General features: G+C 44.1%; 1 protein-coding gene across 1 annotated transcript in view; it reads left to right on the forward strand.

Annotated features, from left to right (window-relative positions):
- LOC144506053 (cilia- and flagella-associated protein 47) overlaps positions 1 to 26,515 on the forward strand; it is a 384,789-nt gene that overhangs the window by 94,438 nt on the left and 263,836 nt on the right. Inside the window, exons 15-19 of the mRNA XM_078231872.1 lie at positions 8,176 to 8,243; positions 12,588 to 12,733; positions 16,471 to 16,579; positions 21,479 to 21,708; positions 26,139 to 26,313. Coding sequence (XP_078087998.1) covers positions 8,176 to 8,243; positions 12,588 to 12,733; positions 16,471 to 16,579; positions 21,479 to 21,708; positions 26,139 to 26,313 — 728 coding nt within the window. The remainder of the gene's footprint in view (positions 1 to 8,175; positions 8,244 to 12,587; positions 12,734 to 16,470; positions 16,580 to 21,478; positions 21,709 to 26,138; positions 26,314 to 26,515) is intronic.

Consider the following 26,515-nt stretch of genomic DNA (forward strand, 5'->3'; position numbering starts at 1 on the left):
AATAGACAGATCTAAGCAATTTAACAAGCAACAGTTCAGATCTAAGCTCTGCAGTCTTGCCCATCCAGTTGTGAATGGTGATAGACAATTAAACACTCAGTGGAGAAGGAGGCTCCACAAATATCCCTATCCTCAATGATGGGTCCCAGTGCATCTTTGCAAAAAAAACACTGAAGCATTCGCAACAATCTTCAGCCAGAAATTCCAAATGGATGATCCATCTTGGCTTCCTCCAGAAATCCCCAGCATCAGAGACATCAATCTTCATCCAATTTAATTTACTCCACGAGCTATCATGAAACAGCTGAAGGTACTGGATACTGCAAAGGCATTGGACCCTGACAATATTTCAACAATAGTACTGAAGACTTATGCTCTGGAACTTGCTGGACCCCTAACCAAGCTGCTCCAGTACAGCTATAACATTGACAGATACCAGTAATGTGGAAAATTGCCCAGGTATGTCCTATACACAGAAAAACAGGGCAAATCCAATTACTGCCCCATCAATCTACTCTCGGTCATCAGTAAGATGATGGAAGGGGGTCATCAAGCGTGCTATGAAGCGGCACTTACTTAGCAATAACCTGCTCTGTGACACTCCGTTTGGGTTCTGCCAGAGTCATTCAGCTCCTGATGTCATTATAGCCTTGGTTCAAACATGGACAAAAGAGCTAAATACCAGAGGTGAGGTGAGAGTGACTGCACTTGACATTAAGGCAGCGTTTGACCAACTATGGCCTCAAGGAGCCAAACTGGAATTAATGAGAATTGGTGGTAAAACCCTCCACTGGTTGGATTCATACCTGGCTTAAAGGAAGATGGTTGTGGTGGTTTGAGGTCAACCATCTCAATTCCAGAACATCCAGGGTAGTGTCCTGGGGGTTACCATTGAACACAAACTGAACTGGACTAGCCATGTAAACACTATGGCTACAAGAGCAGGTCAGCGGGTAGGAGCCCTGTGGTGAGTAACTCAGCTTGTGACTCCCCAAATCCTGTCCACCATCTATAAGGCACAAGTCAGGAGTGTGATGGCATGCTTTCCCCTTGCCTGGATGAGTACAGCTCCATCAATGCTGAAGAAGCTCCACACATTCCAAGACAAAGCAACCCATTTGATTGCTACCTCTTTGACTAACATTAAACCCCTCCACCAACTTCGCATAGTGGCGGTTGTGTGTACTATTTGCAAGATAAACTGCAGGAACTCACCAAGACTCCATAGGTAGCACCCTCTAAACCCATGACCACTATCATCTAGAAAGACAAGGGCAGCAGGTACCTGGGAACATCACTGCCTGGAGCTTTCCTTCAAGTCACTCACCATCCTGACTTAGAAATATATCACACCGTTCCTTCATTGTCACTGGGTCAAGATCCTGGAACTCCCTCCCTACCAGCATCATGCTTGCTCTAACATAATTGGCACTGCAGTGTTTCAAGAAGACAGCTCACCACCACTCTCTCAAAGGCATCTAGCAATGGGAAATAAATGCTGGTCTAGCCATTGATGCCCACATGATGTAAATTAATAAAAAAATAATAATTGCTGGGGTATGTTGAAGGGCCTCACCAGACCTATCCAAGTATGGGAACTCCATTTTCTGAAGGCCGACGGCCTGTTCAATGGTCACTCTAATTCTCCTGTGGCAATAGTTGTGTATCTCCTCTGCATTTGTGCTTATGTTCCTGACAGGGGATCAACAGACTGTTCACTGGAGCCTAGTCATCCAGTCTCCATTGTTTAAGGTGCACAGGTGGGGAGGGGGGGGGGGGGCGGAGAGAGAGAGTGGTGGGGCTAAAAGGTAAAAGCACCTGGGGTTGCCTTAAGTTTATTTATTAGTGTCACAAGTAGGCTTACATTAACACTGTAATGAAGTTGCTGTGAAAATCCCCTAGTCGCCACCTATTCGGGTACACTGAGGGAGAATTTAGCATCGCCAATGCATCTAACCAGCATGTCTTTTGAACTGTGGGAGGAAACCGGAGCACCCGGAGGAAACCCATGCAGACACGGGGAGAACGTGCAGACTCCGCACAATCACCCAAGCCGGGAATTGAACCCGGGTCCCTGGCACTGTGAGGCTGAGTGGCATTATTATACTGTCCTGATTGTGTTCACCACGGGCTTGTGATTTTGCTTTTCTTTATTTTGTGCAATAAAGCACTGTTTCTTTACAACTGACTTCTGGAGTTATTTACTACCGAGGCATGCTACGTCTCACACCCAGCTGCTGAGCCTTTGCCTCAAACGTTCACTTTTCCCATGTGTGCCTTGTAAAATGATAAGAACCTGGTAAAATTTCAGTTAATTGATCTTTATAATAGACTTAATTACCATTCACCACATTCCAATATGACACTCTAAACCAGCCTTTGGCAATATCCCCTCACAATATCAAAACGTCAGGCTTCCCCTCCGGAACTTTCCGTCACCATTTATTCATCCTGTCCCCTCAGCCAATTTCTAATGGATTGGTCAGGTTCCAGCTTTTCACAGAAGGTGCCAAACTTGCTGAGTAACTCCAGCATTTTCTGCCTTCAGTTTAAAGCACGGTAGTGAAATCTTTTTAAAAAAACAGGAACTTCTTGTTTAATTATAGCGCGTGTAATTGTGCTATTTAAGGGCTTAATTTTTGTTTTGAGTCTCATTACTTTTCTATTTCTAACCGTTTATGCTGCTGCAATCAGTGTGGTTAGTGTAACTGTAACCCAAAGCTAAAATGACAGGGATTAAGGAGCCAAGGTATTTGCATCTTAATGAAGTGCAGGCAGCTGAATGAACAGCTGATTTTTGCCCAGTGTAACTGAAGCATTTAATATGTTATAAGCGGTGCCTTTGTCATTGACACCTATTGAATGGCTAATGTTAATTGTCTGATATAAATGGCTACTCTCATTTATCATGGGTGATATAAATGGTGGGGACTGTGATTTTTAACCTTTCCTTCTGCATATTGGAAATTTCAGTTTTTGAGAAAAAAAGTCTTGATTTAAGTTCTTTAATTCTATTTTTGTGCTGGGTTTGGAGGCAGGGCACCTGGAAAATAGGGGTGAACCACATTGGGGATGGCTCCCTGATGCAGTACCACCAATGGGAAGCTTTCCTAGGGACAGTTTGGGTGGATATCCAGCTAGGTGATTAACACCCCACATCAAGGTCCTTTTGCCAGCAGTGGAGTGGAGCCCTGCCTCGTGCACAGCCAGGTGGTTCAATGAAAGTGGCAAGTTGGGGGGGTTGTTGAGTTGGAGGGGTGGTGGTGGTGGGCCATCCAGGCCAAAGGCTCAATGCTAAAATGACAGAGTCGAGAGCAGGAAATGCAACACCTAAGGCCCAAATGGAGGGGTATCCTTTCTGCTCCAAGGGGCCTATTGAGTTTGGTCCTCATAACTTCTGTTTCCAAGGATGATTTCATGTTGGAGTGACTCCAATCTACCTTAGCAGTGCTCGTCCCAACTGGTGGAGCTGTCAAGGTTCCAAAGTGCTGGCAGTACTGGGAGCCCACTCTGTCCTGAATAGGACGGCATGCGAGAAGGCAGTAAATTAGGGGACTGCTTCCGAGAAGATTGCATCACCAATTGTGGGCTCAGAGCCCTATTTGATCCAGAGATTGGCTGAAAATCTAGCTTAGTAATTCTGTTTCTCTCTCCACAGTTGCTCCCTGACCTGCTGAGGATTTCCAGCATTTCCTGCTTTTATTATAGTTGACTAACACCAACATTTTCCCTGGAATGTAAGCTTTACTCTCACTGTTTAGTACATTATGTACATAAGCATTTACAGAAGCTTAACTGGACCAGCGACAAAAACGCTATGGCTATGAGGGCATGTCAGAAGCTGGGAACTCTGCTGAAGGTAATTCACTCCTGTCTCCCCAAAGCCTGTCCACCATCTCCAAGTACAAGTCAGGTGTGTGTTACTCTCCGCTGGCCTGGATGAGTGCAGCTCCAACAACACTGAGGAAACTCAACAGCATCAAAAACAAAAGGCAATATGGTCAGTTCAAAAGCAGCACAAGGCAGAAAGTGGAAATTTTAAAACATTATTTGCTGATGTTCATATGGTCACAGATCATTGTTTTTTTTCAAAGGTGGATTGGCTCCTCATCCATCACCTTAACATTCATTTCCTTCACCACCAACATGCAGTGATGGCAGTGTGTAACATATGCAAGATGCACTGAAGCACCAAGGTTCGCCTGACAGCATCTTTGACCACAATCTCTATCACCTCGAAACGCTAGGGCAGTTGACACATGGGAACATCTAGTTACCCCCCCCCCCCACCCACTCCCTCCCTCCTCAAGTCACACAGTCCTTCACTGTCACTGGGTAAAATTCTTGGAACTTGGTCCCTAATCAGCATTATTGCTGTACCTGAACCACAGTGACTGCATCAGTTCAAGAACGTGGCTCAATATCACCTCCATGAGGGCAATTAGGGATTGCCTACCAGCGAGCATCTCTAGAATGAATGAAAAAAAGAAAGATACTCAGCAGGATTCTCCTCCGGGACAGGACCCTTTGTGAGCGAGAAGGGAAAATTTGATGTTCCGGCCAAAACTCCATTCATTTTCAGTGGCACCGGAAAATCCCAGCTGTGAATGGGGATGGAAGATTTCAGCCACTATTTTAACTTTCCTGGGCAAATGTGCCTGAGCTTTGTGGCCCTGAATTCTGTCTCGGGGGCTAAATTTTGGGGCAGGACTTGATTAAGCCAAGTCTTCACCCTTTGATGTGGCCATTAAAATTTGAGCTGGGTTGGGGTCAGATGGAGACAAAATGATCCCACACAATGAGGGAACTACATTATACAAAGACTTACCAGTTATATATGCTGTAGAAAATTTGGGGGCACTGACCTCTACTATCGATAAGAATCTCTAGGGATTGAGAATGAGGCAATGTGATCAACTGCAACATACAAAGCAACACAGGGCAGAAATTGGAAATTTTAAAATGTTATTTGCTGATGCTCATATAGTCCTAGATCATTGCTTTCTCGAAGCTAAGTGGGGCTGGGATGAGTCGGTTCCTTTAAATAACCATACAGCTTGCATAAAAATTTTAAAAGCCCATGTTCTTAAATGAATAGGCAAAGTAAAAGAAAACATTGCCCCACTAATTCCACACATTCTGCATCTGAGGTAGATAGCTGATTGGTGGCAGCCTGCAATTAAATACACCCGAGTCCCATGAAGATTCATGTATAACAGTAGGTCCCTTTCCTGCTCAGCTATTTTAAACTCCGTGTCCTGCATGGTGTACACATGCTTGGCATAAACCCCACCCACATATCACACTTACTCTGTTACATTTACCAGATACAGCCACATTCCACCATCACATCAAGGTCTATTTGTAAAACATTTTTCAACTGGCTTACTTTGGACAAAGCAGTCCGTTTGATTGGCACCACATCTACAAACACCCACTCCCTCCACCACCGACGCTCAGTAGCAGCAGTGTGTACTATCTACAAGAGGCACTGCAGCAATTCACTAAAGATCCTTAAACAGCACCTTCCAAACCCACGACCACTTCCACCTAGAAGGACAAAGTCAGCAGATACATGGGAACACCACCACCTGCAAGTTCCCCTCCAAGCCACTCACCGTCCTGACTTGGAAGTATATCGCCGTTCCTTCGCAGTCGCTGGTTCAAAATCCTGGAATTCCCTCTCTAACGGCATTGTGGGTCAATCCACAGCACAGGGACTGCAACGATTCAAGAAGTGGAGATGCCGGCATGTCTGTGTCAATATGCGCGATCTTCTTGGAGATCCTCTCCACTTGGAGCCGGCAGTTTGCGGCGATTCAAGAAGGCAGCTCATCACCACCTTCTCAAGGGCAACTAGGAATGGGCAATAAATGCTGGCCAGCCAGCGACGCCCATGTCCCATGAATGAATCGAATAATATTTTTGTCTCAACTGTGAACTTGTGAATATTTCATTCACTCCTCTCAAATACTAAAGTTTGAAAAAGGTTTTGATCTGAACACTAATGCTTGTAATTTGACCACGAGTAACCAGTCCTTATGCAAAATCATTGCCACTAATAACCACCTATTTTCAAGAATTAAGCCGGTTTTAGACACAACTTAAGATCTGCATATCAATCTCATTGGAATTCAGGCCTTCCTGGCTTGGTCTGGAGTCTCCAGAAATTGAAGACCAATCTCCAGGGATTGAAGATCAAAATCCAGTATACTGCTGTGTTCAGTCCTGGAGAAAAATCATCAGGACGTTAAAAAGTGTTTTTGTCTGTAGTTTTCTTTAAACATTTTCCTTTACCAGATATATAAAAATATTAAACTGTGAGTGTGAGGGGGGAGGGGGGCGGGTGCTGTTAGGTTGAATCAAGCATCCAATTGGGTAGTGAGTCTTTTTGATTTTCAATTGGCGTAGGAGGGTAGTATATCACAAGGATGGATGTGATAGCCAACAAATGGCGGGAGTCGGGGCATGTCATGTGATGAAACCTCCAGGAATACCTGTAATCACAGTTGGTAACCTTATTGGAATTTCTCTTAGTAAATAGTCTGTTGTGTGACACCTTATCAAAAGCTTTTTGAAAGCTCAGATATACATTATTAACCAGAATACCTATGACAGCTAATCTTCCAACTTCTTCATAAATTTCAACTGGATTGCTGGATATGACCATTTCTTTCAGAAGCTGCATTGAGGGCCTCATTTTAAAAATTAAATCGGGGATTTGGCATCATCCGACAAAGCTGGCATTTTTTATTTATTCCTAGTTGGCTTAAGAAGGTGGTGGTGGTGGTGGGTCCTCCTCTTCAACCTCTCGTTTGGCAATTTGATGCAACTGAGTAGCTTGCTAGACACAGCGCTGTCGCTCTGGGCTTCCAGGATTTTGACCCAGCAATGATGAAGGAGCTGTGATTTATGTCATTTTCTAGAATTTCTACAGCGTACTCATGGACAAAATAAAGCTTTGTGCAGATTAACTAAGCAAATTGCAAGTGGGTAATAAATTAAGCTGTCGTTTCAACCAGAAATTACAGAAAACTGGAAAAATGAACCTTATAGATTGGCCACCTGAGAATTTATAACATCTGCTGGAGTTAATTTTACTGTTAAAGATGTATTTGGAATCAGATAGTCTTTTAACAATGATTCATCTAATTAAAATGCCTTGTATTTGGTTAAGCCTTTGTCTGCTTGCCTCAATCCTCTTCTTTGCCAAGTATAGCAATGATAATATTCTTCAGATGAAAAAAATTAAGGAGCACAGAAAATATTGTCAAATTTATGCACTCAATTATTTTTCTTGGATATAGAGAGCTCTAAATGAACAGCTTTTATATAATGTGATTACTATAGAAGTAGCTATAGGGCAGATTCACTTGAATATTGCATGGAAGTCCTGGAAAAGGAATTGAAGCTCAAATTGGTACTGAGTTGATTTTCTGTTTTATTCCTTTGCTATGACAATACATGATATGGGCTGCTTTTATTCTTGATTTTGAATTCTGTTTGTAAGTCTAGGAGATTTTTGACGAAATTGATATTGTTTGTAATTTTCTCAGCATTCATCTCAGCCAATACTGGGCTTATGGAGGCTGGGACCCGGAGATCATCCTCTCTGCTTTCTATGGCAGGACTAGGATGCAACTTTGCCTTCCAGTGAGCTGTCTTTTCCTTTTACGCTGATCACAAGTGTGTAGGGGTGACCCCTCTATGTCGTTGGCTAAAGGTCATAGGTGCCAATGTTTGAATTGGTATCTCCAAATATAAGATTGAATGATGCTGCATCCCCAGTTGCCTTTCAAGTTTACCATCAATGAGCCTGTGATTTCATATGTATTTTTTAAGAAGGCAATCTTACCCAATATCTATAGCAGCAAAGAAATTATCCCAGGGATAGAGTAGTTTCTGTGCTGCTACGGATGCTACAAGAACTCCCCAGTGTACTGACAAACACAATGACTATTTTAAAATTAAGGACACTTGCACAAAAAGGACAGCTGAGAACATCTTAAGTGTCTAGAATAATCAAATGTCAGTGCACTCCTTTGCATTCTTAGGTGATGTAGATCTTGGTACCATGTTCATTTGAAAGAAGGAAACGTTTAGAATTCTGTTGACAGTGTTTACTGCAGTCCATGTAGGTCTTTCCACCTGAATAACTATCTCATTTGTTTTTAGTGACTTACAATCTGAACCAAGTGCACTTGAAAAAGGAGTGGATAATCAAAATATGAACCAGAGAATGCGTAAGTCAACCTGAGCCATCATTTACAATCGCAAACATTTTAGCAATTGTCAAGTTACCTACATTCATTCTTGATGAATGGCTGATTTTTCTAAAGTACTTATGAGTGATGCAGTCCTGTGATGTTTCAGGGTAATGATGGGGATGGTACCAAACTACCGGGTCTGGGTAGAGGTTTTGATTGACAGCTGGTTCTGAGGACATTGAGAAATGGATAGGGTTGTCAGTTGGCTGGAGTATTGCTGATCGGCAGCACAGTGGTCAAACAACTTACTCTGCCAAAATAGTGATGGAAGCCAGTGCCTGTCAGTGAGCCGGGGGAAAAATAAGTTGGATCAGATATATTCCAGAAATAATTTGAATAGTTTTTGGGACGTGGGAAAGAATAATTGGCACCACATAGGGATGTATGACAATTTTGTACAGGAAAAGTTGTCACAAAAGTCTGACAACCCCAGACTTTTGCGTTAAAAGATATTTTCAGTCTCTTTACAAAGGGCTGGGTGTGGGCAACCCGCTTCCTTTCTTCCTGACTCTCCAGGGGAGAGATTAAAGACTAGCATTTGGATGGATGCTCAAGGTGGGGTGATTCTCCCAGCCTACTGTTCTGATCGAGTAGCGCAGCAGGCCGGGAAACATCAGCAGTGGCCATCTTGCGGGCTTCTCGCTGGGCAGCTGGGTCCCCGCGCATCTCAAAGCCTACGATTTTCAGCACCAACCGATTTGCACTGAACATCAGCGTGGTGGCGATTTACATGTGTTACCATAGCTTTATATATAATTAGCGGGTCCACGACTGAATTCTCCCCCCCCTGCTAGGTTCTCTCACCTCTCCAGCATGTTGTCACGCTGGCAACATTTACAACTGCTCTATAAAAATCGGGACCTGGCACGGAGGTAAGTGTGATGGAGCTGCAGGGAAGGCTGGAGGCAGGAGCTGGATGGAAGAAAGTACTGTACTGGGCCCAGAGAAGTTCCATTGTTGTCCCTGTGGGGTGGGGTGGGGAACTTGACTGAGCACTGGTCAGACTGTTGTTCCAGGCACTAGAATGTTTCATTGTTCTGGCTGTGGGGTGTGGTGGGGTTTTATAGTGGGGTGGGGGGGGGGGTACCATGTGCTTGTGATATTTAGGAGTCTGTCCCCGACTTGCAACACATGCCTTGAAGGGAATGCTGTAGTAGTGCCCATGGCAATGTCTTAAGGGTGCACAATGGCCATGTCCGCATACCAACCTGTAGGTTGGGCGGCACAGTGGCTGGTACTGCTGCCTCACAGTGGCAGGGACCTGGGTTTGATTCTGGCCTTGAGTCAATGTGTGGAGTTTGCATGTTCTCCCTGTGTCTGCGTGGGTTTCTTCTGAGTGCTCAGGTTTCCTCCCACAGTCCAAAGGTATATGGGTTAGGTGGATTGTCTCTGTTCAATTGCTCCTTAGCAGTGTAAATATGTGGGCTTATGGGGATAAGGCCTCGGTGGGATTGTTGTTGGTGCAGATTCAATGGGCAAATGGCCTCCTCCTGCACTATAGATTCTATTTATGCTCTCCCTGCCTGCCGTGTTCACGAACACTGATCCCAGAGAGGGATTGTGGTGGGGGTGGGTGGAGAGGGGTGGGGGGTGGTTGCTGGGATAGTTAAAAGCAAAGACATGTCGCTATCATTTTTATTTCTCTCTCTGTCTCTAGCCTCCACCATGCAGATATATTTTGGATTTATAGATCTGGGCTGGCCATCATGGTGGCAGCGGCTGGGGAGGAGGAGGAGGAGGTGGTTTAGGAGGTGGAGGGAGTTGCACGGCCACTGCAGGAGCAGGAGGCAGACCCTGCAGAAGGAGGGCTGCTGGCGTGGCCCAGGAAGTGGGAGCACAGTCTCCCGAAGGAGGTCCAGGAGAAGGAGGATGCGGAGGCAGAGGTTCTACAGGGCCAGGAGGTCCTTCCAGAACCTATCTGAGGCCATGTGCCGGCACTGGCTCTGCCAGTGCAAGGAAATGGTGCAGCACTTGGTTCAGGTCCTGGCAGACCTGGCACCTCAGGGGAGGGTGTTTCCTCAGGAGGAACTCTTAAAGTGCGGAAAATGGAAATGTAACAAAATTTACACCAATTTATAAATCAAAGAAAGGGTTTAATAAAGAAACTTCATTACTCCCAACTTGGGGCCTTGCCCTCGGCCACTCCAAGCACTCCACAATTCCACACAGGTTCTTATTTACAGTGAGTCAGCCAGTCAGCTGACTATTACATAATTCTGTAATTGGTTCAATGGTTTACTGGGTCAACTGATCCTTACATCTTGTTACCATTGGTCACATTACATCCAAAACAAAGTTGTCGCCGGTTACATTCTAACAAAGGGGAGGGCACCCACTCCCAGTAGAAGTCAAGGTGACGGCGGCCCTCAGCTTTTATGCCACAGGGTCTTTCCAGTCACCAGTGGGGACATCTGTGGCACTTTGCAGACCTCTGTCCACAGGTGTGTGTGCCAGGTCACAGATGCCTTGTACACCGGGCAGGCCAGTACATACATTTTGATGTTGGCCAGGTGTAGCAGGAAGCCCAGGCTGCAGGCTTTGTTGCCATAGCTGGAATGCCCCATGTGCTGAGGGTTGTGGATGGGATGCACATTGTGAACAATGTACAGGCAACCTGGTTTCAGTGGAGGGTGAGCGAGCTCCAAAGGTGCTGATTGGGTTAACTCAACCAGGTACTGTGTCCGGGCCGGGGGGGGGGGGGGGGGGGGGGGGGGGGCGGAATGCTCAAGAGTCTCACTGAATAAGGGGGAATGCTCGCAGGCAGGGGATGTGCATGACAGCACAGCGCTCTGTGTTAAAGGCAGCAGAAAGGTAGCGCGCTCTGCGAGGCTAAGGCTCTGTGGGTGAACAGGGTTGGAGGGGAGCCAGCACTCTGCAGGTGAATGGCCTGGGGGGTGGGGGGGGGGTTGGGGGGGGGGGGGGTGGGGTTGGGGGTTGGGTTGGGGGTGGGGGGGTTGGGTTGGGGGTGGGGAGGGGGTTGGAGTTGGGTTGGGGAGTTGGGTTGGGGGGTTGGGAGGGGTGGGGGGTTTGGGGGGTGGGTGGAATGGGAATGGGGAGACCAGCGATGTCCGGGTCAGTGGGGAATGGGGAGGCCAGAAAGGGGGGGGGGGGGGGGGGGGGCAGGTGAGAGGCCAGCAATGTCTGTGTAGTGTTGAGGCCAGCAATCTCAATGCTGGGAGGATGCATGTAGCGATCTCCCAGAGATCGGCGCATGCGCGGTGGCCCGCTCAGCATGCTGATTTAAGCCTCTCCAGCGGGAATAGGCCCCGCCCACCACTTTTCAGCACGATTCACGCTCGTGCACTCTGCAGTACACAGAGTGTGGGAAATTTGTTTTGAAAATCTCGTTAAAAGAACCAGCGGGATTTACTCTAGTTTTTACGTGAATTCAACACTTCGGATATTTTTAGGAGAATCCCAGCCAAGATGTACACATTATTGACGCAGATGCCTGCTCAAAGTATATTAGGTGACCTCCCTGTGACCCAACTTTGAAAATAAAATGCTGCAAAAGCTAAGTACACATTTTGGCAGATGATTTTTCTTGCATGATTTCTCTATTTAGTATGATTAAGTTGGTTATCTGTGTTTTTTTGAATACTTGTGAACTTTGTTGCACTAAATTATTGCAATTTACTCATGTTCAAATGTCTAATTGGATGGATGTATTGGGAGGCCACACCTGGAGTACTGTGTACAGTTTTGGTATCCTTATCTGAGGAAGGATGTTCTTGCTATAGAGGGGGTGCGGCTGATTCCAGGGATGGCAGGTCTGTCATATGAGGAGAGACTAAGTCGGTTGCAATTGTATTCATTGGAGTTGAGAAGAGCGAGAAGGGATCTCATAGAAACTTATAAAATTCTAACAGGATTAGACAGGGTTGATTCAGAAAGAATATCCCCAATGGTGGAGGAGTCCTGAACTAGGGGTCATAGTTTGAGGAAAAGGGGTAAACCTTTTAGAACTGAAGTGAGAAGAAATTTCTTCACCCACAGAGTGGTGAATGTATATAATTCATTACCACAGAAAATAGTTGATGCTAAAACATTTTGTGATTTCAAGAAGAAAATTGATATAGCTCTTGGAATAAAGGGATCAAGGGAAAAATGGGGGGAAGACTGGATCAGGATATTCAATTTGATGATCAGCCATGATCAAAATGAATGGTGGAGCAAGCTTGAATGGCTAATTGGCCCACTCCTGTTTCTATTTTCTATGTTTCTATGTTACTTAGTTACATATTGGAAAATAAAATTCTTCTTGAATTCTGCCCTGTTGAATCACAATGATAACTTGCAAGTATCCGTTTTTGCTTACAGCTTTCCAGACTAATTGGGTGCCAGAATTTTTCTGTAAAGTGGAGTCATTGCACTTGGAGGCACAAGGTTCTTCAGTCTTGGAAGTTCTTTATCTTCCCTTTTACACAAGAAAATGCTATGCTACGATTTTCTTCATAAATGAGCAGGTATTATTGCCTTCTTAAAGAAGTCATTACTGTGATATTGGAAGCGTAATTTAGGTTCACCAGTTAAATTTCCACAGCAGATTTTGACTTTACGTGTAAAAATGTTTCTCAATATGGTTAAATAAAACAGTTTCTTGTAATTTAGTTAATATGGGCTGGAATTTTCCAGTCGTCCTTGGCAGCTGGATCTTCAATTCCTGCCGAGGGCGAATTCCCACCGTGGTTTCCTGGCGGTGGTGGGTGGGGGAAGGGGAGATGCATGAAAGGGGAAACCCCATTAATAGCAGCAGGGCCAAAAGATCCTGCCACCGGCCAATGTTGGGTCACTTCCGCCACCACGAAACATGCCGCGGGCAGCGTGGGAAATACAGCCCATGGTAATTGGAAAGTGGTCACTCATATTATTTAATGCTATCAATGAAGATTTTGCAGCTGGTTGCAGTTCATAGAGCAAACATGTCTGTAGGAAGCATGATGCGTGTTTCTTATTTTATTTTTTTATTGAAAGGGACATTCAAGCAAAACCTTTGCAACCATTCCAAGTTACCTGACCTCCCTTTCATGCTGTTCCACTTTTGGGCATTTTCTCCTTCTGCACAGGTGCATAGAGCTGCTTTTCAAGATTTCAAATTGAATGGCGCATGTGCGCAGGGTCATTTTCTGGCTGGGAATGAGCAAATGCACCAGCTGCGTATATGTGGCCATTTTACATCAGCGGAGGCACAGAGATTGCTGAGGCGGGATGGGAACTATAGTTCCTGAAATCCAAGGTCTCAATCTCTGATTTAAAGGTACATTTTCCCTCCTTTTTTGGGGGGGATGGTCACAGTCAGTAACCTCGCAAATGCATTTGTGAGCAGATGCTTGAGAAATCCAGCAGAGGACCCCAGTGTAGCCTTGGAATGAGCCACTCACAGAGGTTGAGAGTGGCAGTCACTTTGAGAGCTAATAGTAATGGATGGCTTCCTGTGGTGTCAACTCCCCCCAGAGAATGTGGTAGATGTGAGCCATCGCATCCCTCGATATGAACAGGCATCTACAGCACTGTTTCTCGCTCATTTAGAGGTGCAAGCAGCATTTTCTGTACACCTACGGTTGTGTCAAATGCCTTCAGTCAATGGGTCTGCCAGCTTCATCTTCAGCATCTTGAGGGGACCCCATTGGCATTTGTTCATCAGGTTGAGGCTCTTCTGTTTGCTGGCCTTCGTAGCAAGAGGATTTGAGTATTGCAGTAAGGATGGCTTGCTGCAGTTATATAGGGCCTTGATGAGGCCACATCTTGAATATAGTGTGCAGTTTTGGTCTCCTGGTCTGAGGAAGGACATTCTTGCTATTGAGGGAGTCCAGCAAAGGTTCTCCAAACTGATTCCCGGAATGGCAAGACCGACATATGAAGAAAGACTGGATCGACTGGGCTTGTACTCACTGGAACTTAGAAGAATGAGAGGGGCTCTCATAGAAACATATAAAATCCTGATAGTACTGGACAGGCTAGATGTGGGAAGAGTGTCCCTGATGTTGGGGAAGTCCAGAACTAGGGGTCAACCATTCAGTACTGAGATGGGGAAGAATTTCTTTACTCAGAGAGTTGTAAACCTGTGGAATTCTCTACCACAGAAAGCTGTTGGGCCAGTTTGCTAGATATGTTCAAGAGGGAGCTGGACGTGGCCCTTGCAGCCAAAGAGATCAAGGGGTATGGCGAGAAAGCGGGAGTGAGATACTGAAAGTGCATGATCAACCATGATCATATTGAATGGAAGTGCAGGCGTGAAGGGTCGAAAGGCCTACTCCTGCACCTATTTTCTATGTTTCTGTGTTTCTGTGTTTGCCAAGCCTGAAACTTCACAGGTTTATAACTCTCTGAGTGAAAAAGTTCTTCCTCATCCCAGTACTGAATGGCTGACCCCTAGTTCTGGACTTCCCCAACATCAGGAACATTCTTCCTGCATCTCGCCTGTCCAGTCCCATCAGGATTTTATATGTTTCTATGGGATCCCCTCTCATTCTTATAAATTCCAGTGAGTCCTTGTTCCCTTTACTTGCCTAATTGCCAGGATAAAAACTATGTTGTCCACTCTATCCATGAGGCACTCGTGCTCATCTCTGCAGAACATTGAACAGAAACATGAATGAACAGACTCCCGCCATGGTCGCCATTCAGACATGATTATTGTGAAACCCATGGGTTGCTTTGATCACAGCCATTCCATTCCTACTAATACTGCCGAAAGGATCACAGGCATGTCACAGCTTTCATGCAGGGGTTTGGATCTGACTGAGTTCTGCTAGGCAATAGAAGCCTCAGTCAGGCACTGTGAGAATGAATCCTTTGGATTACACAACAGTACCAACTTGCATGCTTATTATGACAGCATTGTGGGGTGGAGGGGAGTGGGGTTGAAGCTTTCAAACCCTGAACCTGCTATTGGCGAGACTTAGAGGCATTGGGCCGTCAGACATTGACATTTTGGCCCTTTACTCCGTAACAGTTGGATTCTTCCAACACTCGTGATTTCCTACAAGAAGGACAAAGAGGCTTTGGAAACTATTCCAAAAATGAGAAAACAAATTCAACCAAATGTAGAAGGCTGCTGTTGCAGGCAAATCTTCCTGATGTGCATTTTCAACTCTCTACATTTTAATGACATATTTGTAGCATTCATAGTTCCTTTTATTTCAACAATCAGTGGTCATTTCATGAATGTGTTAATTTACTGCAGCTGAAAGTAGGAATGAAAGAAGAAAGAACATTCAATTTATATTATACCTTTCAAACCCCTGGCACATTCCTGAGCACTGTGTGACCAAGTACTTTTGAAGTGTTGCTACTGTGGTAAATTGAGCAAATGCACATGGCAAGGTTCCACAAACAACAATGAAATAAATGATCAGATGATTGGTTTCAGTGGTTGTTTCAGTATTGTGAAGACAGCAGAAGTATTCATAAGCTATGCGACGAATGCTCCATCCATGGCCATAAGTGCCATTATACCAGTGCTATGGCTGAGTAGTCCTAAACTATGAGCCTTCAGGATCAAGATGAGAGAATCTTTCTACACCTACTGCATGGGAATGTCCAGAACAGGTGTCAATCTAGAATTCAGAACCAGAGCTCTGGTCTCCACTCACTCGAGTTATAACGTGAGGTTGCAGATTTACACCTTCTGAACTAGAGGTGGGAATGTTACTATGAAGCCCAAGGCTTACTCTTGTTTTAGAAGTGTTGGTCAGAGATAAATGTTGGCAGTGGCAGTAGGCACCAAAGTAACTCCCCTAACTTCCTTGATAATGCCACGAGACCTTTATTCACCTAAACTGGTGTTTAATGTCCCATCTGATATGAGGCACCTCTGACAATGCAATGCATGTCCAGTATTGCATTGAAGGAGCAGCCTAGATTATGTCCTTAAGTATTTGATGTGGAACTTGACCCGAAAACTTTCTGACTCTGAATGAGAGTGCTACCACTCAATGAAGTGTGCCAGGTATATATATAGTACACTGTTACATGCCACATGTAGTAAAAAATAGAAAGTGAATATCATCCTTCATGGTGGCCCCTTTATAACAATTTTCTGAAGCTTCACTGATTAAATGTCACAGCCTCTTTCATGTTTACTATTAATTTCCAGAAGTATTCTTTTTTATTTGATTTGCGTGTACTATTAGCTTTTCATTAGCTTTTGTTGTTATCATATTCTGTTTTCAATGTCAAGCTGTTTAATTTTCTTCAATAGATTGGAGAATTTGTGTATTGTCTGGAAGGAACTGGTTGTATACCATTGCCTTCATCTGGACTGCAAGTGTTCAGTCCTGATGCAGTACAGAACTACTGCACTACTTCAGGTACAGTGGCTTTTATTTTCTGGTAACATCTGCTCAATAACAACCAAGAAAACAATTTCTCTGTCATTCTTTTATGATATGAAAACAAATAGGGGTGGTAATTCATCTTGGGCCATAGTGGAAAAACCAGCAAAGTTAATAGAGAAGGGAATCAGGATAGGAAAAAAATGGGCTGCTGATTCACGACGGTTTACTTTACACTGCAGCCCAAGGTTACTTTTCACCTCAATGTATCTTCTTTATGACTTGAGGTGATTTAATTTAAACTTCAAGTTCTTTGTTGCAGGCACTGTATATAAAAATTTAAAGTTGTTTTGCACATTACAGTACTTATAGCTTTTTCATGTCTACAAATATACAGCAACAAGTTGGACATTAAATTAAAATATCACTTGATACGAGGTACAAGACTTTTCAAAATGATCCCCAACTTTAGCTAAAAAAGGCTTTGCTTTGTAGAATGTTGCTCAGAGGAAATATTCCCATTTATTTTCAAAAGCAGCCTCATGGAGACAAATAGTGTTGGGCTGCCTAGCCAGAAACAGCCTGTGTATGAACTATCCAGCCTTCCTGTCCTGCTAGCAGCCAGTGAGATGAGTGGGGTATCTATATCTGCTTGCATCTAGATGTCTAACACTCTGCTGGCTGCAATTCAAGTCCCTTAAAATTACAATTCTACAGTGCAAGTTATTAAAATGCAACTTTCTAGTTTTCAACTACTCAATAAATTCCAGCAATTTTATAGCAATAGTGTCAGTCAAGAAATCCTTGTTGCATTACTAATCAGAGTCGCCATCATCATTGATGGGCAAGCATGATGGCACAGCGGTTAGCACTGCTACCTCAAAGTACCAGGAACCTGGGTTCGATTCCCGTTTTGAGTCACTGTCTGTGCAGAGTCTGCATGTTCTCCCTGTCTGCGTGGGCTTCCTCCAGGTGCTCCAGTTTCCTCCCACAGTCTGGAAGGTGTACTGGTTAGGTGCATTGGCCATGCTAAATTTTCCCTCAGTGTACCGAAACAGGCGCTTCAGTGTGGCGACTCGGGGATTTTCACAGTAACTTCATTGCAGTGTTAATGTAAGCCTACTTGTGACACTAATAAATAAAACAACCTGACCGTAAGGAAGTAATTGCAGTAATCTGACCACAGTATTTAGGTAGCACTAAGCTGCTTGTGCTTAGCTGCTGCATGTTAATGCATCTAATTATCTAATTTTTAAAAATAGTTCACTGCTTTATTCATAATTTTTTCTACAAAAAAAAATCATTTTTCAACAGACGAAAATCATTCTAAGCCTCTCCAAAGCGAAGTGAATATTTAAGGTTATAATAATTGTCAAAAGTTAATGAAGTCTGGTATCTTTTATGCCTTAATTGTTCTATTTAAAGATGTGGAATGTGAGACTGTTAATAGACTGGATTCTTTTAAACCTTTGTGAATGTATCTGTTTTAAATAATCATCTGCGGAAGAGAAAGCATAGATTTATGTAATGCTGTATTGTCTGTTATCCATTCATTTTTACTTCACTTGAGCTGGGCAGTTGATTTTAAATTCATAGCGTTAGTCAAGTAACAAAGGGAGGTCTTGTGGTGCAGCAGGTAGCAAGCCTGCCTCTGAACCAGAAGGTGACCAAACAGGTTGATTAGCAACCTGTAAATTCTTCCAGTGTGCCTATGGCAGATGGTAAGAGCATCCTGGTTACTCTCGTGGTCAGTCAAAGCTCTGCTTGATGCAGAGTGGTGCACACTTCAGGCTGTCGCCTCTAGTTCAGGCTGGTGACCTATTCCAGGAAAAACTGCTGATAAAAACAGACATAAACACGTGCTTACTCTGCCTCATGCACCCCTAGGCAGAGGAAGGGAAAAGAAGAAGAAAGTTACAAAGTAATTGAATTCAAAAATAAATTTAGCATAATCAGAAGTTGAGCTGGTAGAAACAGTAGAGAGAGAATTAGAAAAGGCCATCAAGCACATTTCTTTCACAGACAATACACATTATATTCTTTATTTTGAGGCTTGGAAAATTCCTTTCTGTTTTTCAGAGGTAATCAAAGAAAACTTGGCACAATCCATCTGACCTCATATCTTGAATATTCATTTTCTTGTCAAGACATCACCAGGCCTGGTCCTGTGTGGAGGAACTGGAAGAAAATTGATTCTTACATGTTGTAGGTTGGGAAGACCGATGCAATCATCTTTGTTTCTATCACAAATCACACTTCCTTGTCACTAATTCCATTCTTTCTTCCTTCCTGGACACGTACTAAATCAGACCGTTTGCAATCTTGGCATTCTATTCGACCTAGATTTAGCTTTAAGCTTCACTTTGTATTCATCACGTAGATTCCACTGTTATAAAATTGTCTGCTTTCACACTGATCCCGTTACTCTGTCATTGAAATCCTTGTGTATGTGCTTGTCTCACCTCCAGACTCAAACAGCCTAACCCCCTCTTTGCTGGTCTCCAGGCTACATAAACCCCAACTGATCCTGCTTGTACCACAAATATCCTGTCCATTGTGACAATCCATTACCCATATGTTTGTTGACCTATATTGGCTCCCCATCACACAATTCATGCAACTTTGAATCTTTGTCCTCATCTATAAATGTCTCTACAGCTTCAGCTGCTATAATCTCTTTTAACTTTATACCCACTCAGACCTTCTGTATCTATAATCTCAGGGTTCCAACAACATTTTGGCTCCCCCAACTTCCACTGCTTCCCTGGCCCCCCTGCCAGAGCCCTCATCCGTGGTACATATCTCAGTGACCACGGCTACTCTGACAGAAATGCAGCCCACAGTCTCAGCTGGGTCCCCACAGGGGCCTGCACAATGATGGCCATCTGCCAAGCTCCTCAATTCTGTATAGCTAGAAAGGTGAGCAGCCTGGCTCCACCTCCTCTGAGGCAAAATGGGGGGGCACTACACTGAAGTGTCGTGAGTGCAGGGTGCCACTTTGCCTTGATCATCAAAGGATTTACCACTTCCTGAATGGATATAATTTGACCCTCAGACACCACCCACAGATCTGTTTTAAATAATCCATCTGCAGAAAAGAAAGCATAGATTTATAGAATGCTGTATTGCCTGTTATCCATTCATTGCTTCATTTGAACTGGACCGTTTGCAATCTTGGCATTAGTCAAGTAACAAAGGGAGGTCTTGTGGTGCAGCAGGTAGCAAGTCTGCCTCTGAGCCAGAAGGTGACAAAACAGGTTGATTAGCAACCTGTAGGTCCTTCCAGTGTGCCTATGGCAGATGGTAAGAGCATCCTGGTTACTCTCGTGGTCAGTCAAAGCTCTGCTTGATGCAGAGTGGTACACACCTCAGGTTGTAGGTTGAAAGGTTTGTGGCAGGTATGACTGCGTAAGAATGAATCATGGCACTTGTGAGGAAAGGGCACAAATGTGCAGGAAGGCCTTATTGTGGTTACACAGGACCTGAACATTTATGGACTGGAGTTATTTTCTGTTCACTAATGACTCTGGGAGCAGCACTGATGCCTTATAATGATGTTGGTACAGCCTATCCCTCCCTGAAATTGTGAGAAGTCGGCTATGGAGGTGGAGCCCATTGTTCTCTGCATCTGTGATGCAAACTCTGTGGGCAAGTTGATGTGATCCTGCACTTATATGAAGAGCATTCTTCCTTCCTGCTCCTCTGGGTGGTAGCTCTGCCACTTCAGCCAGGATACCCTGGCTCTGTCTGTATGTTGCGGCCCTTCCTCTATTGCTGATATGTGGGAGGGCTTGGTGATCGTTTTTCAGCTTCCTTCCTCCACAACATATTCTTCACCCAGTGAGATTGGCAGTCTGTCCTGTCTTCCACTTGTCTGAGGGGCCACATAGATCTCTCTTTGACATCCCACCCCATCCCCCTTGTGATATGACACCAACCTCTATCTCTGAACTCAGTCTTCAATGTTTAAAATGTTAGTTTGTAGAGCTCTGTACAAGGGATACCCAACTTTTTATGAGGTTTTACAGGTGTTTATGCCTCCAGCGTTCTGACTGCCATGCTGCAGGTCTGTTTACACTTAGCACCAATTTCAAAGGGCCCAGCAGATGAGTGTTTCATGTTTGTTTGATTCCCACTCATCGCCTTTGCCCTACTGGCAGAAATGGGGGAGGGGTGTGCATCTGGGTCTTGCCTGCCATTTTTAAAAGCCTCCTGAGTCAACCTGACTCTGAGAATCTGCCCCTAAATTTGTCTTCTGCTCAAAACTTCTCTCCACCTTTTAAAATTCTGTTCAATATAAAGTAAATGTACATAGCTTTTGATAACCCTTCCTAACCTCTCCCTTCAGAGCTTGGTGTCTGTTTTTTGATTTGATTTGATTTGTTATATTGTCACATGCATGAGTATACAGTAAAAAGTATTGTTTCTTGTGCGCTATACAGACAAAGCATACCATTCATAGAGAAGGAAAGGGGAGAGTGCAGAATGTAGTGTTACAGTCATAGCTAGGGTGCAGAGAAAGATCAACTTAATGTGAGGTAGGTCCATTCAAAAGTCTGATGGCAGCAGGGAAGAAACTGTTCTTGAGTCAAGTATATTGGAACTTTAGTTTGCTAAGTAAATGCAAGTTGTTACAGAAAAACTAGTTTAGGTGAGACCATTTCCTGGCAAAGTTGCATGGTCATCCTATGTACTCTTCCTTGCAAACTTCCATGGACATTTGTGAGATGCATTTCTGAAAAAGGGGATTGATGCTTGGGATCAAAAGGCAGAAAACTAAGGTTAAGCTCAACTCAATCTAAGGGAAGCAGCTTTACTGAGCCAAGTGAAGTTTTCCTTACTAAAAAAAATTTTACTGAAGTTTTTGAAATTCAGATTTCTGTGATATTCGTAAGGAACTCTATTTAGTTTTTAAAAAGTATTTTTTTCTTCCAGGTAACAAGGATGCAACACAAGTAGTTATATACTACAAATGTAATGACAGCTGTACCTTTGATCAAGAACTGAAAGTTCCAGTGATTAATGAGGCCAAGGAGAAAGCCTTGGCATGCATAGCACAGCAGCAGATGTCAGAAATAGAGTACAAACGCAGAAAAATCGCCAGGACATTAGAAAGCAGCAGTGTCCGAGCTTCAGTTGCAGCTTTAAGCCCTTGTTACTCCCAGGTAGGAACATCTGTCATGGTATCACAAAACACTTCTCAGTGCTTATGCTGTTTATCTTGACATTTTACTGGTGAGCAGGATGATTCATTTTTGACAACAGCAGAAAGGGATGTTACTGATTATTTATGGAGATCTATTCTTTTTTGCTTCCATTTTCAATGTAGAAAGCCCTATTATTTTGTTATGATCGTAATAGCTATGTTAAATCAATTTCACCGCTATTGCATTTATAAATAAAACAAAATGTCATTTTATTTTGTACTGCTGTGAAACTATGGGCAGGATTTTCCCGCCCTTCCTGCCACTGGGATCTTCCGGTCCAGCTATAGGCGCTCTGTGGCGGACCTGGTGAGCTATGCAAAACACCATAGACTTCATTGGGCCCGGAGGATCCCACCGGTGGCCAATAGTGAGCCACCTTTACCATTGGAAACTCCCGCCGTGTTGTTAGGTTTCCAGCACTCTGGATAGACGGCGCTTTTTGACATTCCAGAGCACTTTCTCCAGAGGTGGGTTGGGAGTTGCTTAGAAGGATCTATTGAGATGAAAATAAAATTTAGTAGTGTCTTTCCCTGCCCAAAAGAAGAGTCTTCCCTGCACTTCAAGTTAAGACAACACCAAAGGAATGGTAAAAGCAAATTACTGTGGATGTTAGAAACCTGAAATAAAATCAGAAAGTGCTGGAAATACTCGGCAGGTTTGACATCAGTGGAGAGAGACACACATTTAATGTTTTCTAGTAAAATTCTCCAGCCCTGGATCTAATATTAGCATTTGAAGTCATCAGAACATTAACACCTGTCAGAATGTTCCTGACCCCTCTACAGCCGATGAATATCATCATTCGACTATCAATGTCATTTTTCAAGAAACCAATTCTTCACTATTGAACAGAACAGAAATGACAAAGAGATGAATCAGAAGTGGTGAATATGATTTAAACACACTTTGTGTCATTTATAGTCTTACTTCAGGTCAGACTTTTGTCAGCCAGGCGGCCTCAAAGGAGACAGGATCCCAAAAGGGATAGTTGCAAATGGAGTTGGTTGGTTGGAAATCATGTTGTCACGGGCAAAAAGAGATCACATGCAGCAGTTTGGAAGGCTGCCAGTTTTCCCTTGCCACTTAAATATACCACCCCTGTTCACAGAGCTTAGGACTTAAATGGCTGAAGACACAACCATCACTGGGGGCTAAAAGAAGTGGGGTACACATTAGCGATCAGAGTTGGAGAATCTCCGAGTTCTTGGAGGGTAGTAGGGCTGGAAGGAGCTGCAGAGTTAGGGAAGAGTGGGACATGCAGCAGTTTGAATGAAAGGATGAGAATTTTAAAGCCAAGTTATACTGGACCAGGAGAGAGTGTATGTTGGCAAGTACAGGGGGTATGGTGACTGACACCATCAGGTCACTGAAGTTTGGATAAACTCAAGTTTATGGAGGGTGGATGATGAGAGGCTGAGTAATAAGCATTGGAATTGTTGAGGTGTCAAGGGTATGGATGAGGATTTCAGCAAAGATGAGCTGAGGGATGTGTGGAGAAGCGTGACATAGGGCGGCACAGTAGCACAGTGGTTAGCACTGCTGCTTCACAGCTCCAGGGACCTGGGTTCGATTCCCAGCTTGGGTCACTGTCTGTGTGGAGTTTGCACATTCTCCTCGTGTCTGCGTGGGTTTCCTCCGGGTGCTCCGGTTTCCTCCCACAGTCCAAAGATGTGCGGGTTAGGTTGATTGGCCATGCTAAAATTGCCCCTTAGTGTCCTGGGATGTGGGGATTAGCGGGTAAAATATGTAGGGATATGGGGGTAGGGCCTGGGTGGGATTGTGGTCGGTGCAGACTCAATGGGCTGAATGGCCTCTTTCTGTACTGTAGGGTTTCTATGATTCTATGATTTCTGTGATTTGTGGAGGTGGAAGTCAATGGTCTTTGAGATGGAACATATATAGCATCTGAAGCACAGCTCGGAGTTAAATAAGATGCAAGCAGTCTGGTTCACCCTTAGACTTTGGCCAGGTGAGAGAGTGAGGGATAGAACTGGTGATGAATGAATGGCATTTGTGGCTTCAGCCTTGCGAATGTTTAATTGGACCATGTTTCAACTGGATGGCAAACAAGCTATTTGAAAATATAGAGGCAAAGGAGGCACATCACAGAATGTGATGTTGAGTTTGGTGTTATATATATGATACCTGATTATAGTTTCAGAAAATGTTGTCAAAGGGCAGCACCCAAATGTGAATTAGCAGGAGGCTAAGGATAGATCTGAGGGGGTATGGATTGCAGAGTGAGGAAGGGAAGGGAAGCCATTGTTGCAGATTCTTTGGCTGTGACTAGATAGGGAAGACTAGAACCAGGCAAGGGTAGTTGTCCTCAGTTGGTCACTGAAGAAGTGATGTTATAAGTAGATAGTGTAGTTAACCATGTCATGCAGGTAGGTTGAGAGGATCAGGATTGGTAGTTAACCAAAGTCACATCCATATAGAATGTAACATTGATTACTGCCATTTCAGTGAGAGGAACTTGGAGAGATTCAAAGTGGAGTCGGAAAGATGTACATAAATTTTGGGAGCTGACACCATTCATAGACTTTGGGGATGAAAAGGAGGCTGTAAACGAGGCTGTAGTTTTTCAAGGACAATGGAGTCAAGGACCATGTTCTAGCGGCTGTGCCAGCTGCGGGCACAAATCTCTAAATGCCGCTAAATCTCCCGTGATGCCTAAAATGGGATTTGTGCTGGCAAGATCTTGGTTTGTAATCTTTCCCACTATCCTCTGACATCATGACCCAGTAAGGGCGGGAGTCTGAGTAATATATTTTATGGATTTGAATGTAATTATAGGGCTTAATGCCACTACTTCTGCCCTCACTGCATCGTTCCCCCAGCTGACATGATGTCACACCAGTGCAAATTAATACAGGTTTTCAAAAAAGAAAGTCAGTCGTGATGACCCCGCTAGAGATGCATATGTAAGTATGGTCCCTGGGTGGTGGGGAATAGGCTGGGCAGTGCCTTGGCACTTCACCTTGGCACTGGCCCTGGCAGGTTGGCACTGGAGTGCCCAGATACTTAGATGGTGGTGGGAGTGCCTGATACTTGCATGGGGAGGTGGGTGGTCTTCTGGGAGGGTTTTCACTGTCCTTAGGAGGAAGTTTATTTTCAGTGCAGATCTTTAAACATGCCGCTTCGACCTCTGGGGAGCCGGCCATGCTGGCTGTATTCGGTCCCACCCTGCCAAAATGATGGTGCAACCATGCCCCCAGATTTTCTGTGCACTGAGTGCCAGAAAATCTGGTCTGAAAGCTTGGGTGTGCATCTGGAATGATACACGCTGGTTTTCAGTGAGAACCTGACACACTGCCAGTTTTTGGCAAAATTCAGCCCAAAGGGTTTATTTTGAGTGGGGATTGTTGATAGCAGATTTGAAAGCAGCTGGAGCAATACCTGAGAAGAGGGAATTGTATAACAATATCAGCTAGCCAGAAAAGATAGTCAGTTCTTTAACAGGATTGAGAATGAGAAGGTGGGTCTCATGGAAAGATAAGCTCAGAGAGGACATGAGGAAAGATAGTAGTGAATGCGGAGGGCAATGAGAGTTTGGGCTAGTGCAGGGGAACAGTAAGGGAAATTTATTTGATGGATAATGAGGAAGGAGGGATGCAACAGGTGCAGCTGAATGAGTGGTCTCAATCTTTGTGACAAAGAAATCCATGAGTTTTTTGAACTTGTTGCTGAAGGTAGAAGGGGAGAGGGGTTGAAGTGATTATTGGAAGTGGAGAATGAAGCCAGGGTTTTTATTTTTGCATGCCTGGATGATCCTGGAGTAGCAACAGTTCTGGGGCAGATTGGCCCAATAGTTTATTTATTAGTGTCACAAGCAGGCTTACATTAACACTGCAATGAAGTTACTCTGAAAATCCCTTAGTTGCCACACTCCGGCGCCTGTTGAGTACACAGAGAGAATTTAGCATGACCAATGCACCTAGCCACATCTTTCAGACTGTGGGAGGAAACCAGAGCACACGGAGGAAACCCATGCAGACACGGGGAGAATGTGCAGACTCCGCACAGACAGTGACCCAGGCGGGAATCAAACCCAGGTCCCTGGCGCTGTGGGGTAGCATTGCTAACCACTGTGCCACCATGCCGCCAATAGTGCTTGATATGATGATGAAAGTCTTGAACCAACAGTATGCCACAACTATTCAATTCTGCATCCCTCTGATTTTTCAGGGAGCAATGATGAGGGTCAGACAAAATTCCAATTGTACTTTGTGGCGCTGCTTTACCCAAACAGGTGAACCATGCAGTAAACTTAGCATAAATATTTAATGCACAAATTGTTTCATTTTTTTCATGAGTAAACATGTAAATATGGTTCATGCAGAATTAAATATTACACATCATTTAAACAAACCATTTTATTTGAACAGAAAAAGACGCTTCACTCCATGAGAACAGTGCCAAAAAGGACAGACTACTCTGTGGAAGTATCCATGCCCGGGAACTTTGAATGTCCAGATGAAATATCAATTCCTGTCTCCAAAGCACACAGGGTGACTACCAAGTTACAGCAGACGTGTGGAAGTCTGAACTTGAGGGAAACAGGTAATGTATGAAATGTATTTTATCATTTAGGCTTATTTAGCTAATTTACTTCAAACACATTAGTTCAATAAGTTATTGGATATCAATTAATATTTTCCATTTGTGACATGAAAAATAGCTGCCATGGAAATTGAATGCTTTTGTTATACTTTCAGGCAGTAGTTTTGTGCCTAACTTCCTTCATGGACAGCATTTTAAAAAG

This window comes from Mustelus asterias, chromosome 17 (genome assembly GCF_964213995.1).
Source record: "Mustelus asterias chromosome 17, sMusAst1.hap1.1, whole genome shotgun sequence".
Taxonomy (NCBI): Eukaryota; Metazoa; Chordata; class Chondrichthyes; order Carcharhiniformes; family Triakidae; genus Mustelus; species Mustelus asterias.